The sequence below is a fragment of the Vigna angularis genome, chromosome 9, assembly GCF_016808095.1.
Source record: "Vigna angularis cultivar LongXiaoDou No.4 chromosome 9, ASM1680809v1, whole genome shotgun sequence".
Classification (NCBI taxonomy): domain Eukaryota; kingdom Viridiplantae; phylum Streptophyta; class Magnoliopsida; order Fabales; family Fabaceae; genus Vigna; species Vigna angularis.
Window position 1 is genome coordinate 14,983,449 of NC_068978.1, and position 17,783 is coordinate 15,001,231.

General features: G+C 38.2%; 1 protein-coding gene across 1 annotated transcript; it reads left to right on the plus strand.

The window, feature by feature from the left end:
* Positions 1-9,401: 9,401 nt before the first annotated feature.
* Positions 9,402-10,247, plus strand: LOC128194118 (uncharacterized). Its single transcript, XM_052868905.1, has 2 exons — positions 9,402-9,638; positions 9,721-10,247. The coding sequence occupies exons 1-2, from the start codon at positions 9,436-9,438 to the stop codon at positions 9,923-9,925; spliced, it is 408 nt and encodes a 135-aa protein (XP_052724865.1). The 5' UTR covers positions 9,402-9,435; the 3' UTR covers positions 9,926-10,247.
* The last annotated feature ends 7,536 nt before the right edge of the window (positions 10,248-17,783 follow it).

Below are 17,783 nucleotides of genomic sequence, written 5' to 3' on the forward strand. Positions count from 1 at the left end.
AAGTTTGTACACTTCATCACTTCATCCATAGGGTTGGTACACCCTCCACGAGGTTTGTACACCTCAATTCTCTCAGTCTTGTTCATTTTGTTTAAATTTTCCTGTTATTCCTCGTTCATTTTGAAATACGGACGAAATTAATATTTCTATCTTTACTTATCTTTTACTCTAATAATATGTTTTCATATTATCTAGTAAAATCTAAGTAAAGAGGGGCAGCTGTCAATACCCAATTTCGTCCAGGTAAATAAAGTTTCACAAAAATAAATAATAAAAAAAAAGAGAACAAAAAGAAAAAAACAACATAAAAAACCAAAATTAAAAAATACTATTTGTTTTACTTTTTGCACCCCCAAATTTTCTTTTAACACTTAATCCAATGATCCAAAATAATCCCACATTTTTTTTTACTTCCTCAACACCCCTTTTCTCTTACCACACCCCACTCTCCACATCACCATCCACATCATCCTCCATATCACATTCCACATCATCTACCTTTTTCATTCACTTTTTCCACCTCATTTCCATATTAATTTTTAGGTTTAATCCTTTTTGACATCCCTATTTATGTACGAATGTCTCAATTGGGTCCTCGTTTTTTAAAGTGTATCAAAATGGTCCCTAATTTTGAAAATTGATATCAATTGAGTCTTTTCCGTTAAGTTGGCTGGACGGCGTTAAAAAAATTGATGAGTGGATACTGAGATGACGAACGAACGCTCGTCCACCAGCGAACGAACGCTCGTCCATCAGCGAACGAACGCTTGTCCATCAGTGAACGAACGTTCGTCGACCACCGAACGAACGGTTGCGACACGTTGATTAATTATCACACTATCCTTGTATAATACTTGGTTGATTTGAGCGTTAGAGTGTCTTCTGTTGGCGCAATCCTTATTCGGCTTGGAGAGGACAAATACCTTTGGAGAGGACGAGTATCCTTGAAGTTAGAGCTTGGAGTGGTTGGAGTATTTGTAGAGTATATTCGGCTTTGTGAGAACATTAAAGATTCTTACAAACTCTTTAAAAGACATAATGTTTAAGCATTTATAGGTTCTTAGCTCTATCACATGTGGTTTCCATTTCTTAAGCAAACTTAAGCTCTATCAAATGTGGTTTCAATTTCTTAAGCAAACTTATTTTTTCCAATATGATCATAACTCCATTGATGTTTTCCTAAAGAACAAAACTTGTTCAATATGCAATACAAAAATGCCAAATTTTACCAAGGTTTAGTTTTCACATTACCGGCGATTTTAACCCCTACTAAATACATTTCCTGCAATTACAAAAACTATCGAAAAAAATAGGGTCAGTAAATAATTACCGACGATTTTTGTTTAACCGCTGCTATTTGCGAGGGTTACTAGAACCACCACTAGTTGTTGGGGTTTCTAGAAATGCCATAAGTTGTTGAGGTTTCCAAACCATCACTACTTACAAGGATTTCCAAAACCATCACTACTTGTTGGGGTTTCTAAAACTGTTACTACTTGTTGGGGTTTCTAAAACTGTTCTACTTGTTGGAGTTTCCAAAACCATCGAGACTAGAAATCATTTTAATTTTTTTTGTAGTATGGAAATTATTTGATTATTATAAAAATGCTTTAATAATAAAATATAGAATCAAATAATTTGAAACTAAAATTAAGTATTGTTATATAAATTAAGCTGTAAACATTATTCAATAAATTAATTATTTAGCATAAGAAATAACATTGTTCAATAGTAAAAATTAAAAAAAATCATGTTCAACAATAATTATTATCTTTATTGATCATATATCTACAATTTAAAATAATAGTTAGTCAATAATATATTAAAAAATTATTTCATAAATTTAACAATTATTTTCAAGAAAAATGATAGTCAACAAATTAATCATAAAAGAAACAAAAATGTTTTTACATGTGTACCTAATTAATGCATACAAAAGAAGAAACAAAAATTGTGTTGCAAGGTTTAATGAGTTATGTTGGGATATCATCTCCTTGTGAATATAAAAAAGCAAAGCATAATATCACAACCTATGCTTTAGATAAATTGATCTTGGACTAGGTAGCAGATTTTGGAGAGATTTAGAAAAAAGTCAGGAAAAGGAAAAAAGTGAGACAAAATCACTAGTGCAGAAACGGCTTTTCACGTCACCCAATAGACGTCCGTCCCACGAATCCCCAACGTATATATGTGACCGGTGGCATAATAGTAAATAAGTGGACCTCTAGACGTCCGTCCGTGGTCGAGACGGACGTTTTAAACATTATAGACGTCCGTCACACGCGGACGGACGTTTTAAAGGCTGCCGTTGTCAATCCTTGAACGTCCGTCCTGGGTCGAGCTGGACGTTTATAGTATTATAGACGTCCGTCACACGCGGACGGACGTTTTACAGGCGTATGTTTTCAATCTCTGAACGTCCGTCCTGAGGTGAGCGGACGTCCGTGCGCGTGGCGAGTACGTTGATTAACCTCGAACGTCCGTCCTGTGAGAGCGCGAACGTCCGTCCTCAGAACGGACGTTCAGAGGACTGACAGAGTCAATCTCTGAACGTCCGTTCTGGGCGAGCAGACGTCCGTGCGCGTGGCGAGCATGTTCATTAACAAAGAACGTCCGTCCTGTGAGTGCGCGAACGTCCGTCCTCAGAACGGACGTTCAGAGGACTGACAGAGTCAATCTCTGAACGTCCGTCCTGTTAGAGCGCGAACGTCCGTCCTCAGAACGGACGTTCACAGGACTGACAGAGTCAATCTCTGAACGTCCGTCCTGGGTGAGCGGACGTCCGTGCGCGTGGCGAGTATGTTCATTAACAAAGAACGTCTGTCCTGTGAGTGCGAGAACGTCCGTCCTCAGAACGGACGTTTAAAAGCTCAACAGTGAAAATCATGTGCACTTGTGAACGTCCGTTCCTGGCCGAGACGGACGTTCATAAGGTTAATAGGCTGTTCTGTGTGTAGCTTTTTGAACGTCCGTCCCAGGTTGAGACGGACGTTTATAATGATATGAATTTAATATGCTGACAACTGAACGTTTATAAGCTGAACGTTTCAAATACCATGGCAGCCATTATAGACGTCCGTCCCCGCATCACGGACGTTTAAAGTACTGACAGGTTGTTGGGTATTTAATTGTCTTCAGTCCTTACACGTCCAGTCTGGAGGGCACGGACGTCTATAATATTATAGACGTCCGTGCCCTCCCAGGACGGACGTTTATGTACTGACAGGGGTGGTTGGGTATTTAATTCTCTGCAGGTTTAGGTTTAGGGTTTACACGTCCAGTCTGGGGGCACGGACGTCTATAATATTATAGACGTCCGTGCCCTCGTAGGACGGACGTTTATGGGCTGCCATGGGGAGTTGAAACGTTCAGTTGTTCAGTACAATAGACGTCCGTGACCCAGGACGGACGTTTAAAGCACCCGCGAATATGATTTTTAAATCGTCAAAGACGTCATATTAGTGACGAAACGGACATCTATACTATTATAAACGTCCGTCCCCAAGAGTGTCGGACGTCTAAGATTATAAAACCTTTGCTCCCGCGAACGTGACCAGTTACCTTACTCCGCAAACGCGCAACCACTGTTCATCGTCTTCCTCCGCAGAACGCTGCTGCGCCATTGATTTGCAGGTGCGTTTTCTCACTTTTGGACCGTTTAAAATTACATTTAATCCGATTACATTGCTCTGTGATGAAATGTCTTTGATTTGAACCGATTAAAAATTGTTTTGGGTCCGTTTTTTTGCAGACTCTTGCGTGTTCTTGGACGGCTTCCTTGACCTCTTTTTGGACTGCGAGTTAGGCCGTTTAGTCCTCCACTTCCCTCCTTCTCATTTGGAATCAACTTTTCAGGTTAGCTTGTTGGTTGAAAATTTTGTGTATGCATGTATGTGGATTTTGTGTATGGACGTTTTTGACTTATGTTATTGTGTTAAACGATTAATGCGAAATGTGTATTAGTGTATAGACGTTTTTGACTGTTAAATTTTGTGTATGCATGTATGTGTTATTGTGTAAAATGTGTATTAGTTATTGCCATACATTGAGTGACACTTAGTTCCCGTTTGAAATTTAAGACAAACGATTAATCTTTTAATCGTTTGTGTTAAATTTTGAATTGTCCGATTGGACAGTTTGAAAAAATTAATTTTCATAATTTGCAATACCATGTCAATTGGAGTTTAAGGATAAGATTGATGAAATTTCGGTTCAGTACTTGTGTTGTTCTCCGGATGCATATTTGATTGTGGTCATCGTTGACTACTCTCATTTCGTGTATTTTGGAGACCAATGCGAAATGCTGCCGAAATTGTATCAATTTTATGACGTACACTTCAATGCATGTGGCTGAGCAAATTATGAAAATTAATTTTTTTGAATGGGTAGGGCCTAACCTTGTGAGAGTTAAAACACTTGAACTAATGATTTTACGAACATAGTATGGATCGAAGATGGATGAACGAACGTCGCATGAGTGAAGAATATGACAAGGGTGTTTCGCAGTTCTTGCAATACGTTCAACAAAATGCTAAGTCTGTCAACGGGACATATTTTTGTCCTTGTGTGCGTTGTCTTAATCAAATACGCCAAGACTTAGGCAATGTGCGTGACCATCTATTCATGTACGGCATAATGAGGACTTATACCGTTTGGACTTGGCATGGAGAAGTACTTGAGCAGCCTACCACGTCACGAGGAACAAATTATGTGGAAGAATGGATGAGTGACCATTTAGAGGACATGATACGTGATGTCGGTGAAGATAATTTTGGAAGGGCTAATTTGTATGATACTCTTATTAATGATTCAGAGCAACCGTTGTTCCCAGGATGCTCAAACTTTACACGCTTGTCTTCAACTTTAAAGTTGTTTAGTTTAAAAGCAAGGAATGGATGGACCGATAAAAGTTTCACCGAGTTGTTGGAGTTGTTGAAGGAGATGCTTCCAGAAAATAATACTCTACCTATTCGTAATTACGAGGCCAAAAAAATTTTATGTCCAATGGGTCTTGAATATCAAAAGATACATGTTTGTCCTAATGATTGTGTTTTGTACACAAAGGAGTTTGCTTCGTTAAACTATTGTCCAACATGTGGTTTATCCCGTTTTAAAAAGAAATCTGACAGAGTCACTGGTAATGAAGGTAATGATGGTGCACCTGCTAAGGTGATGTGGTATTTGCCTATAATACCTAGGTTCAAACGTATGTTCTCTGTTAAAGAAGATGCAAAGAACCTTAAATGGCACTCTGACGAAAGAAAGTGCGATAATCTTCTTCGACACCCTGCTGATTCTCCACAATGGAAAAATATTGATGACAAATTCCCTGAATTTGGTGCAGATCCAAGAAACTTAAGGCTTGCACTTGCAACTGATGGTATGAATCCTTATGGAAACTTAAGTAGCAAACACAGTTCGTGGCCAGTTATGTTGATGATTTACAATCTTTCTCCTTCGTTGTGCATGAAGAGAAAATATGTGATGTTGACCATGATGATATCGGGTCCTAGACAACCTGGATATGACATTGATGTTTACTTAGCACCTTTAATTGATGATTTGAAACTGTTGTGGGAAGAAGGCATCGACGTGTTTGATTCACATGTTCAGGAACATTTCCGTTTGCGTGCAATGTTGTTTTGCACTATAAATGATTTCCCAGCATATGGAAACTTGAGCGGTTATAGTGTTAAAGGTCATTTTGCATGTCCCATATGTGAAGAAAACACTAGTTACCTTCAGTTGAAGCATGGTCAGAAGACAGTATATACAAGACATCGAAAATTTCTTCCTCGTAATCATCCTTATCGTAGATTGAAAAAAGCATTTAATGGAAGTGCTGAGGATGAGGTTGTGTGCAGACCCCGGAATGGTCAAGAGGTGTACAACGAAGTCAAAAACATTGACATTGTGTTTGGAAAACATCATAAAAGTACCTCTGCAAAGAACATTTGGAAGAAACGATCGATATTTTTTAAGCTTCCATATTGGTGTGAACTTGATGTTAGACATTGTATTGATGTGATGCACGTTGAAAAAAATGTTTGTGACAGTGTCATCGGAACTTTATTAAACGTCAAAGGGAAGAGCAAAGACGGAATAAAGGCAAGACAAGATTTGGCTGACATGGGAATCCGATCTGAGTTACATCCACAGATAATAGGAAGACGCACCTATCTGCCCCCAGCCTGTCACACACTTTCCAAAAAAGAAAAACAAAGTTTTTGTAACTGTTTAAGAAGTGTGAAGGTTCCGCAAGGTTATTCTTCAAATATTAGTAACCTTGTGTCTATGCAAGACTTAAAGCTAGTTGGTTTAAAGTCTCACGATTGTCATGTATTGATGCAACAATTGTTACCGGTTCTTATTCGAGGCATATTACCTCCTTCTGTTAGGGGTATTCTGACACGTCTGAGTTTTTTCTTTAATGCCATTTGAAAGAAAGTTGTTGACCCTCGAGGTTTAGATGAATTGGAAAATGAGGGAATAAGACTACTATGTCAATTGGAGATGTATTTTCCACCTTCCTTTTTTGACATCATGGTACATTTGATTGTTCATCTAGTCAGAGAAATTCGAATATGTGGGCCGGTCTTCTTAAGGTGGATGTACCCAGTTGAAAGATACATGAAGATCTTAAAGGGATATGTCAAGAATCAGTATAGACCAGAAGCTTCAATCATAGAGCGATACGTTGCAGAAGAAGCCATTGAATTTTGTTCAAGTTATATGCCATCTTGTGAACCCGTCGGTCTTCCCAAGAGCAAAAACGAAGGAAAATGTGAAGGTAAGGGTGTTCGAGGTGTGACAAATCAAAGTGTTAGCAGAAAAGAAATTGACCAAGCTCATTTGTACGTCTTAAACAACACTGTTGATGTGATTCCTTACATTTCTGACCACGTTAATGAAATAAAGGCAGCAAACCCAAAAATGAGTGAAAAATGGCATCTTAATGAACATGTGAAAACCTTCTTGGGATGGTTTAAGAAAAAGGTGTATGCGACTCCACATGTTTCTGAAACTTTATTGAGGTTATCTCGTGGACCGAACACAGAGGTCATTACATATGGTGGGTACTATATAAACAATATTTCTTTTCAGACAAAGGTAGAAGATGACAAAAGCAGAGTTCAAAATAGTGGCGTCACACTACAAGCTGAGTCTGTGCACTTTGCTAGTTCTAAAGACAAAAATCCAATCACAGCTTCCATCAGTTATTTTGGAATAATACAAGAAATATGGGAAGTTGATTACGTTACTTTTAGAGTACCAGTTTTCAAGTGTAAATGGGTTGATATAAATTCTGGTGTCGTGATGGATGACCTTGGTTTCACATTGGTAGACTTGAACAAGATGAATTACACTGATGAACCATTTATCATGGCTAGTCAAGCAAGACAAATATTCTACGTAAGTGATCCATCGAATAACAAATGGTCAGTGGTTTTAGAAGGTAGAAACATGCATGGACATGATGATGACGATTCTCTTGATATACTTGAGACAACATCTGTTGCATGTAGACCCACTGAAGACCCAGTTGATGACGTTGCCGATGTAATGCAGGCAATTCGTAGTGATCACAACGAAGGCATTTGGGAAAAAACAATTAATTAATAGGTTAATATTTTCACTTTTATTGACTTTATATGTATGTTCATCATAATTGAATTATTACTAACGTTGTCTAATTTTTCAGGTATGTCGGCCTCAGACTCAGGATCGGGAAAGAGCAGACGTGGACGAGGCGTCACCCGAGTGGCAGATGTGACATCCGGACGCGTGGATGGTCAGAGGAGGCATGTTGACATTGACCCCAGATCAGGTCATCCATCAGGGCCAAATGCTGATAGGTTTAGGAGTTATCTGGGCAAGTTAGCAAAAAGTCATGTCTCTATCCTTCATGCATGTTGGGATGACGTCCCAGAGGTCGACAAGAACCTCTTATGGCAAGATGTTCTGGTATGTTTAGACTTCATGCAATTTGTGATATACTTATCTGTTAACTTTTCTCTTGGTAACAAGTTTTTTGTTTTAAACAGCAACATTTTGATATTCCAAACACATTGCAAATCAGAAGGAAAGTGTTATCGCATATAGCGATAAGATTTAGGGATTTCAAGACAAGGCTGACACGACTATATGTCTTTGGAGATAGACAACATGAAAATCCATCTCAGCATTATACCTTCACAGAGGAGGATTGGATGCAGTTTCGTGCATCTAGAGAGTCTGAAGAATGGAAGGTATGTTTCTTAAGATCATCTTTCATTGAGTTTTTATGATTTTAGACTTACTTATATACATGGTTTCACAGGATAAAAGGTTAGCCGCCCAAGAAAGACAAAGGCTAAACGACACACCCCACTTGTTATCACGAGGTGGATATGCAAAACTGGAGAAGAAACTGAGAAAGTCTAGAGCCGATGCCTTGGGACTTGAGTCGCCTGACCTAGCACCTGCACCTGCTAGGTACGAGCTGTGGAAGGCTGCTAGGACTAAATCTGATGGGAACATGACATCTTCCTCAGCTGCCTTGATCTCACAGAGAATTGTAAGTTCAAATTATAAGCAGTTATTTGATTGTGTATCTATCACAGCATGTCTTCTAAGTAACTTGGTTTTTTTATGTGCAGGATGAGTTGGTTGAGCAGCAGACTCAGGGCACATTTGCTGGCCAAGGTAGGGACGACATTCTGACAACGGCCATAGGAAGGCCCGAGCACCCAGGACGTGTACGTGGAGTTCCAGGGGCGATTGGTCTTCGTGACTATTTTGGCCCTACACAAAAAACCCCCCAATCAATGAGTCAGGAGACACTGAGGCAGATGGATCTTCAGTGGGAGGAAAGACTCAACCAAAGCATGAGATCAATGGAGCAACGATTCATGGAGCAGCTACAAGAACAAAAAGAAATACAAAGAGCGCTTGAAGAAAAGCTGCATTCCATGACGGAAGGCCACATGGGGGCCGATGAAACTCCCACAGCACCTCGTGTCAGCACTAGAGGATCATGCTCTGCTGTAGAACCCAATGAGTATAACGGTCAATATGAGCTGTTGGTTGATGGGGATCCCCCACGCATTGTGGCTGTCGGACGAGTGCTTGAGGGAGGGGAGACCATTCATGGTGTTGCCATATTACCCCAGCACGTGCGTGTGACCATTGACGAGGTTCGGGATCCCCAGGCTCAGGTGCCTGTACCCACTCCAGAAATTAACTTTGTGGGGGAGGCCATAGGAACATTTATTGCCTGGCCTAGAGCATTGATCATGTCCCACATCGCGACTCCACAGGTATAATGTCTTTTTCCTTAGTATTTCTATGTTAATTGTCTTCATATTATAAAGCTTTGTCGTAAATTCTTATCTTCAGTTCACACGTGCTCAGAAGCAGCCAATTCATGATACAGTCATACATGAAGATGATGACATGGCTGAAGCAGAGGATGATCCTATATCAAAGTTAGTGACAAAATTACCCAGATTGAAGAAAGCATCATTAGAACTATACTGGGATTTGAGGGTATTTGGTCTTCCCCCACATGTGCCAGTTTATATCACATTTTCTGATGCATTGGAGGTGATTGAGGGAGACAGGATGTTGAATATTTCCATCATTCAGCTGTGGTGCATGTAAGTTAGTCAATTTGGTCTTTGATATTACTTTTATTTACATTCTTATATAGTTTCTAACGACTTAACTTTGTTGTTTTAGGTACATGGACACAATCGTTGTAGACCAAGGTCGGTCTTCCATGTACGGATTTGTTGAACCTCAGACCATTCAACCGTCTGGTAACACACTTCAAAACAGACAACATTATTTGCAAACATGGATGGATGAGTCCAAAAGAGACGTATACCTTGTGCCATACATTGACGGGTACGTGTTTTTATATGTGGTCAGTTTATTATTATAGTTTCCTTAATTAGTTGAATAACTATTTGTCCTTCGTGATAGGTCTCACTGGCAGCTGATGGTTATCATTCCCAAACAATGTAAAATTATATGGTTTTGTTCGTTGCACAGGAAGATGAAAAATGACTTGAGAACCATGCTTCAAGGGTAAGTGTTTCTCCAAAAAATGACTTCAATTTGATGTTAACCTTCAACTTTTATGATAAAATAGTCATATTAATTATACTTTGTGTTTTCAATCTGTACAGAGTTATTGGTAAATCTCGTGGTCAATTGGTTCAAATTTTGTATCCAAAGGTTGTAAGTCATTTATAGTTTCTAATTCATTTATGTTATTCAATGATCTAAATTTTTAACTATTATGTTTGTTATTTTAGTGTAACCAGCAAGTAGATTCATGGGAATGTGGCTTCTATGTGATGTGTTGGATTAAGACCATCATTCGAGCTGTCATTACAGATGACTGGAATGAGGTAATGATGTATACCTTCAATACATTACAAATCAAAATCATCTTCAACTATATATATGAAACAATAATGAATCTTTCTTGAATTTTGCAGCGCTTCAAGACTACATCGCCTATTACAGAGGACACAATTAACCAGATAAGGCAGGAGTGGACCGCTTATCTTCTACAAAGATGGAGTTAGTGATGAGTCTATATTTTCTTCACTTCACTTAGTTTATTGTACTAGAATTAATCAGGGAATTGTGCTTAAATGTCCAGTATTTTCCCATATTTACTATTTGTGCTTAATTTGATCAAAAATTCTAATTTTAATTAATTTGAATTATTTGAGATAATTAATTGCATTATTGCAGGGAAAATTTTGAAATTATAAATTGAGACATTTGGAAACATTTTTTCTTGAAGAAGCTATCTCTTAAAATTTGTAATGTAATACTCCTCTGGAAACCATATACACACGTACATTTGTTTGATTGGGAGAAGCATATTTAATTGTTCTATGGCCAATTTGATGACCCATTCCACGTGGAAGGAGTAGAATTTACGGTTCTTACAAGAGAAAGAATGTTGGAAAATCATTTGATTCTTATTGCCAAAATATTTTAATTGTGGGCGTAACTTATTGCAGGAGAAAGAAGGAATAATCAATTTTCACCCAACACATCACACTGACCCATCTTTCTTTTGGTGAAAGGCATTTGGAATAAAACGTGGCCACCACTTTTTGGCAACAACATTGGAAAGAAGAAATGAATTTAGTTTCTTCATACTGCACTCCAAGGTCAGCATCCACTCCATTCTACAATAACAATCTTGGAGACACGGGACCACGCTCATGGAAAGGAACTACCACGGCTTTGCTCACGGTTCTCCTTCATGCAAATTAATTTTCTTTCCACAAGTGCACACAGCAAGCTACAAGCAGAAGCTTTGAAGACATCAACGCATGGTGTAGCAATTAGAGGGAAGTGTCTCGGCTGGGAGTTGGATGCAGCAGCCACCATGAAGGAAGTCTCACGGCCTGGTCCAGCGTTGGAAATGGAAGAGCTCATTGGAAGCCAAGGTAGCTCTCGGTCCAGTTTCACCATACCAGCAGAGGTGCACGGTGAAGATAGGGGAGCTGCACTTAAAGGGAATCCACCTCCTTGATGAAGAGAAAGCTAACGGCTAGCAGGAAGTACAGGATGCTGGCACGGCCTGGATGGTGTCACGGTACATGGCAGCAGCTGGAAGAAATGGATGCATGGATGGCTGTCCAAGGACCTTCACGGACCAGCACCATCTTCACGTTCCAGATTGAGAAATATACAAGTCCAGCACATGGGTTTGGCTTCAAGGAGACCTCTTAGTCTTCATCTTCCAACACCTTCACGCAACACTTGAAGAAGACGGTCCAGCTGAAAAAATAAACCTTCACTAGGGGAAGATGAGGTGGTATTCTCTGTCCAGCACCTTGTTGAAGCAACCACCTGCAGCGTGAATGAAGTTGGTAGTAAAGGACAGCAGCATTCAAACATAAACAAGCTGATATGTCACGGCTGGAATAAAAGAGCAGCCAGCTTTTATGAAGAGACCAACACGTTGAGCTGGGAATGGCAGTGCATGGTGGCTGCTGGAATTGAAGAAAAGAAAGCAGAAGGAGCAGCATCCCACGGCCTGCACCAGTGATCTAGCAAAACGTCCATAGCAGCTGCTCCCTATCACCTTCACGGCCAACCTCCACATCCAACAGTAGCTGAATAGAGCCCGTGAATCATTTGTTTATTTGGTATGGGGTGTTTTGTTTTGTCTGCACGTACGAAATGGGGTTGTTTGATTTCAGAAAAGTGGATAACCCTTTTTCATTGGGAAACGAAAAAAGAAAAAAACTAGGAATGAAATGTGGGGAAAAGGATGTCTCTGCTGACCCGCATTCAGATTCTCGGACAGTGGCTGCATGGGCAAGAAGAGGAGAAGTCACGGGAGGAGACTATGCTATGCGGATTGGTGAGAGAATTGCTTATAAAATGGCAGCAGGCAGAGTAGATTGGAGAATCAGTTTTAGGAGTAGGAATTTAGAAGTTTTACCTGTTTTTATTTTTCCTCCTCCCCTTTGGGGAGGTCTTGGATTTGTTCTTGTTTTCCATTTTGTTTATCTGCACATTTAATTTCCATGTTGTTTTCCAGTTTGTTTTTCAATCCAAATTTAATTTCCAGTGCGTTTTACAATTTCATCTGCTCACTTAAAGCTTTGATCAAATTACTGTCACTGCAAGTTTATGATCACATCAATTTCCTTTTAAGTTTCTTTGCACATTTTAATTTGTGTAAAAGTTTATTTGTTTTGCAATTTAAATATTTCTGAATTTACTATTTTCTACACATTTACTGTTTCATGCAATTTATTTACCGTCTTACTATTTTAATCTTGTTTTTACAGTCTGTTATTTTTACTGCCTTTCCAATTTAATTTTTCAGTGTCAAACCAAAAATTACAAAAACAAACCCCCCAATACGTGTTAAAATCTGAGACTAAACCAACACAATATTGGTCCTTGAGAGACGACCTAGGAGTCACTTCCTAGTTTATACTACATTAATTTCGTGTATCAAATTTGTATGACCGCGACAGTTGTATCAAATTTTGGCGCCGCTGCCGGGGACCAATAACGGTTTGGTTTTAGATTTTTGTTGTATAAAGTTTTGTTCTGTTAATATGTTTGTTTTGTGTGTTTTGTCTTGTATATTTTTGTAGGCGACAACGACACCTTCAGCAAATTTTGGCGGCGTTGTCACTTCAGTAAAGGTTCTTGTTTTAGATTTTTACTGTTTTTGTTTTATTACGTGGTTGTAATATATGTTTTGTCTTTTATATTTTTATTGTGTTGTGTTTTGTATTATGTCTGTTAATTAAAAAAAAAATTTATTAAAAAAAAAAAATTTATGTTCTGTCTTTTGTGTGCATGTAACATGTATAAATGTGTTGTGATTTATCTGTTTAGTAATTTTTAGTATTTAGTTTTTATTTGCTTTATTTTTATTTTTCCATGTCTACCTATTCTGGTTATGTGAATAGTGCTTATTTTGCGAATGCCTGTAATTATGATTCTCCTTCTGCTGAATTTTATGATGAGAATTATATGGATCATCCTCAAATTCCTGAGAGCGCTCTTAGTGAGTCGGTCCCACCTACAAAGGATGATATTCATTGCGTTCTTAGCACTGGACTGATATATTTGCTCCCTAAATTTCATGGTTTTGCTGGAGAATGCCCACATAGACATTTGGAGGAGTTCCACAACATTTGCTCTTCAATGAAGCCTCCACATGTCCCTCTTGATCACATTTTCTTGAGGGCATTTCCGCACTCATTACAAGGAGCAGCTAAGGATTGGCTGTATTGTCTTCCTCCAGGACTCATTACCAGATGGGAAGATCTTGAGGAAAACTTTTTGAGCAAATTTTCCCCTCTGCAAGATGGATACAACAACGGTCCTGGATGGAATGACCCTAACTTGGGATGGTACAATGCTCCACAACATCAATATCAAGAACCACCATTCGAGAGTCCTTTCATGCCTCCACAAGTCCAGCAATGTCAGAGTCAACAGTATAATTCTCCTGCCCAAATAACTCCTCAGCCTTCAACTTCTGAGCCTACATTAAAGGAGTTACTGGAGCAGATGACCATACAGAGAATTCAGTTCGAGCAAATCCAGCAGGAAACTCAAGCTGCCATGAAGAATATGACTGATCAAATTAGGCAGATAGCCACTCTTGCACCTGAGAAGAATGCTGAAGATTTTGAGGACCAGGAAAGAATAAGCATTAGTGCTGAAACAGGTAGACCACCTTCATCTTCCCACACTCTAGAAATCTTCAAGGAAGAGGAGGTAAGCATACCACAATTTGATTATTATGTTGATTGTGATGATGATCGGTATGCTAATGACTATATTGTTGCTGAGTCTGATTTTAATTTTTCCTCTGTGCATGATGAGAACCGCTTTTTACTATCACATTCGAATGTTTATTCTTCATGCACTGAACATGAATCTGAGTCTATGATTAATATTGCATGTAATTTAGAAATTGATTCATGTGATGAGGATTTATCTAAGGTTCAGCCTATTACACTAGGATTGGGTGTTATACCTCTGCATGACATTTCTGTAGAACCATTATGCACTAACCCTATTGCAGGAGGTACAGATGAATTTGACCAACATGCACCCACAATTGAAGATAAAGGTGCGAGCACCCAGAACTGTGTTAACATCAGTAGGCACTTGCTGAACCTGCTTATCAACAATTGCTGCTTAGATCCAGCGGTGGAGGATATTTCCCTGCTTGATCAGATTTGGAGGATGAAGCAATTCTTCCTCAAAATTTTCGTCTTGGATCCTGAAGAAGACATCTCCCTACAAGTCCAAAATTGGCAACTGCCACCCTGACCAGGGAAGTTTTCTTTTTCTTTCTTCCCCGTTTTCATATTTTTAGTGCACTTGTCCTTTATCTGTTTGTTGTTTTAGTTTATGATCTTATGCTTAGAAAACATTTAGGACAGTGTAGTGTAAGTGTGGTCTCGGGAAGATTCTGATTTTTGTTTTTCTTTTAAGTTTGTTTTTCTTTTTCTTTTTTGGTTTTCGAATTTTTATTATTATTTTTTTTTAAAAAAAAAACAATTTAAAAAAAAATGTGTTTTGTGTTTTATTTGCTTCGTGATTTTTAGTGTTTTTATTAAAAAAAAATTCGAAAATTTCCTAAAAAAAAAAAATCAAAAATTCAAAAAAATTGTTTTCCGTATTCCATGATTTTATTTCGACCCTCAGTTTCTTATTATTTCATACCAATAATTCATTAAAAAAAAAAAATTTTCACTTCAGATCTCAATTTGTTTTTAATTTTCCTTATTTTCCTTCATTGTAAAAATAATTTCTTAGTTGTTTCATGCATATCTTTGATTGAAAATTTTTGTTTAACTAAGAAAGATTTCATTCATTAATGCAAAAATTACAGTAATGGAGAAAAAGGGTTTGAGCAGATCTGAAAATAAAATTGCAGTTGATATATGAAATTTAAGATGTTCGGGGGTCGATCATTTCTGATCGTTAATATTACAAGCCAAATAAAAAAATAAAAAAAAAACATAATAACATAAAAAAAAATAATTGTTCAGATTACATGTCCCATTAATATTCTGGCCACACTCGGCCACCGAAAACATAAACAAAAAAAAATAAATAAAAAAAAAAACATAAAACATTAAAATCGAAAGAACTCTCGAGCTGGTTGTGGTGGTCGAAGGGAGAGCTCCGTTGAGGGAGCTCTGGTACGAAAAGTCACGAGCGGAGGCGGAGGAATCTCTGTTTCTGGATCGATTATGATAGGAATGGGGAAGAGGTCCAACAGCCTCGGTGCCCTCATTACCACCCAGCCATTTTCTTTCAACAAAAAAAAAATCTTGTTAATAAAAAAAAAAAAGAAAAAAAAAATTTCAATAAAAGTGAGATCTCATGAGAGCTCTTACCGTACATATACAGCGGCAGTTGTGAAAACTGAGTGCCAGTGGGGTCTATCTCCGCTTGCCAGCGCCTGACCCGATTGTCGTGGTTGTTGAACCAGCAGTGCACGTTGTATTCGCTGGCATCTCCGTAGGTCCTTAGTCGAGACGTGATCTCGACGACTTGCGCTCGGCTTGGATGAGTGACCCCATAGTTGAAGATGTTGGTCATCATCTTGACCTGATCATCTGTTGGGCGCCACCGCTGACTCGTGTATCTCTCGATTTCCATCTCACTCATCATATTTTCTAAATAAAAAAATATATAAAAATAAAAAGAACACAAACATAAAAAAATAAAAACAAAAAAACAAATAAAAACAAAAAAAAAACAAAAACAGAGAAAAAAAAAACAGAAAAATAAAAAGCATAAAAAAAAAAATTTAGATTAGTTTTGTGTTTTATTTGTTCTTGTTTCCCGTTAGATTTATTTTGTTCTGTCAGTCTTGATCTTTCTGTATCTTGTCTCAGTTTTGTCCATTTTCCAGTTTTAGGTCCATCAGTGTTTTGTCCATGTTTAGGTCCTGGTCCTCGCAAAGGGTCCTAACGGATCTAGGTCCAGTGTTTTGTCCATTATTTTTGATTTTAGTTTGATTTTTAGTTGTTTTTAGTGTGCTTAATAATCAGAAAACTGGAAAGGCTGAAAAAAAAATTGAAGGGGAAGAAAGAAGATGGATCGGAGAGGGGAAGAGGACAGGTAATGCAGTAAAGAAAAAAAAATAATAAATAACAGGAAAGCAGGACAGGGGAGAAGGAAAGAGAACAAGTAGAGAAAAATAAAGAGAGCAGGGCAGTGATGAAAAAAAATAAAGGAAATACAGAAAGGGAAAGACTGGAAAGCAGAGAAAGGAAAAGAAAGCAATGAAAGATCTGGAAACTTAAGAGAAGCAGAAAAGGAAGAAATAGAGATCCAAGGTGCAGAGAACTTACCCGGAGTAGTAGGACTTACAGCAGCTTGACGCAGATCTCAGAAGCTCCGAAGGCACGCTGAGGCAGAGGCTTCTCACGGATCTCAGATTCTTCAGAACGCACGGGCAGAGGCTCCGCGCAGATTCCAGACGCTCAGAGTGGGAGAAGGAAGAGAGAGAGAGAGAGAGCAGGAGCAGAGAGAGTGTGAGAGGTCAGAAATGTTGCTCGACGCTGAGGAGGTACCCTTTTATAGCCGAAAATTCTGCCACTGTAGCAACAGTTCCGGTCGTTGGTACCGAAACTGTTGTCACAGTAACGGTCATCTCCTTTTTCTGAAAAAAAAAATAATAATAATAAAAAATAAAAAAATTTTAGCATCTACTGATGGATGCTAGGTGATTTAGACATCTGCTGATGGATGTCATTGACAACATCTACTGATGGATGTTATTGAAAAATTTCTTCCCTTTTTCCTACTTTTTATTGCACTTGTCTATATTATTTGACTGCTCTGAAATTGATAATCTGATGATTGTTACACACTGAGGACATTGTGTGATTTAAGTGTGGTCTACTGGGAAGAAATTCTGATTATTCTGTTATTTCTGTTAGTTTCTGTTAGTATGTATTTTGTGTGTTAAATTTTTTTTGTTTTTGAGTGTTAAATTTTTCTGTTTTAAGTTGTTTTTAGTGTTCTTGAGTGCAATAAATTTTACATTTTTCTCTTGATTTCTGGAGTTTGTTTAAGTTGTAGATTTATCCTTCACTTCACTTGGTTAATACTTACAGTCTGAAATCCTTGCTTTTCTCTGCTTGGAAAGATGATTATGTCTCTAAGAGGTTGAATTGATTATAACACGGATACCCTGTGTGAGATTTGAGCCACTTAATTTTCTTTCTTGTGTGATATGTATCTTGATTGCTTGCACATATGCC

Bases quoted from the DNA above. Each gene is read 5' to 3' on its own strand.
- LOC128194118 (XM_052868905.1), top strand. From the start codon at position 9,436: ATGGCTGAAGCAGAGGATGATCCTATATCAAAGTTAGTGACAAAATTA. The intron at 9,639-9,720 runs GTAAGTTAGTCA...TTGTTGTTTTAG, and splicing joins ATCATTCAGCTGTGGTGCAT to GTACATGGACACAATCGTTG.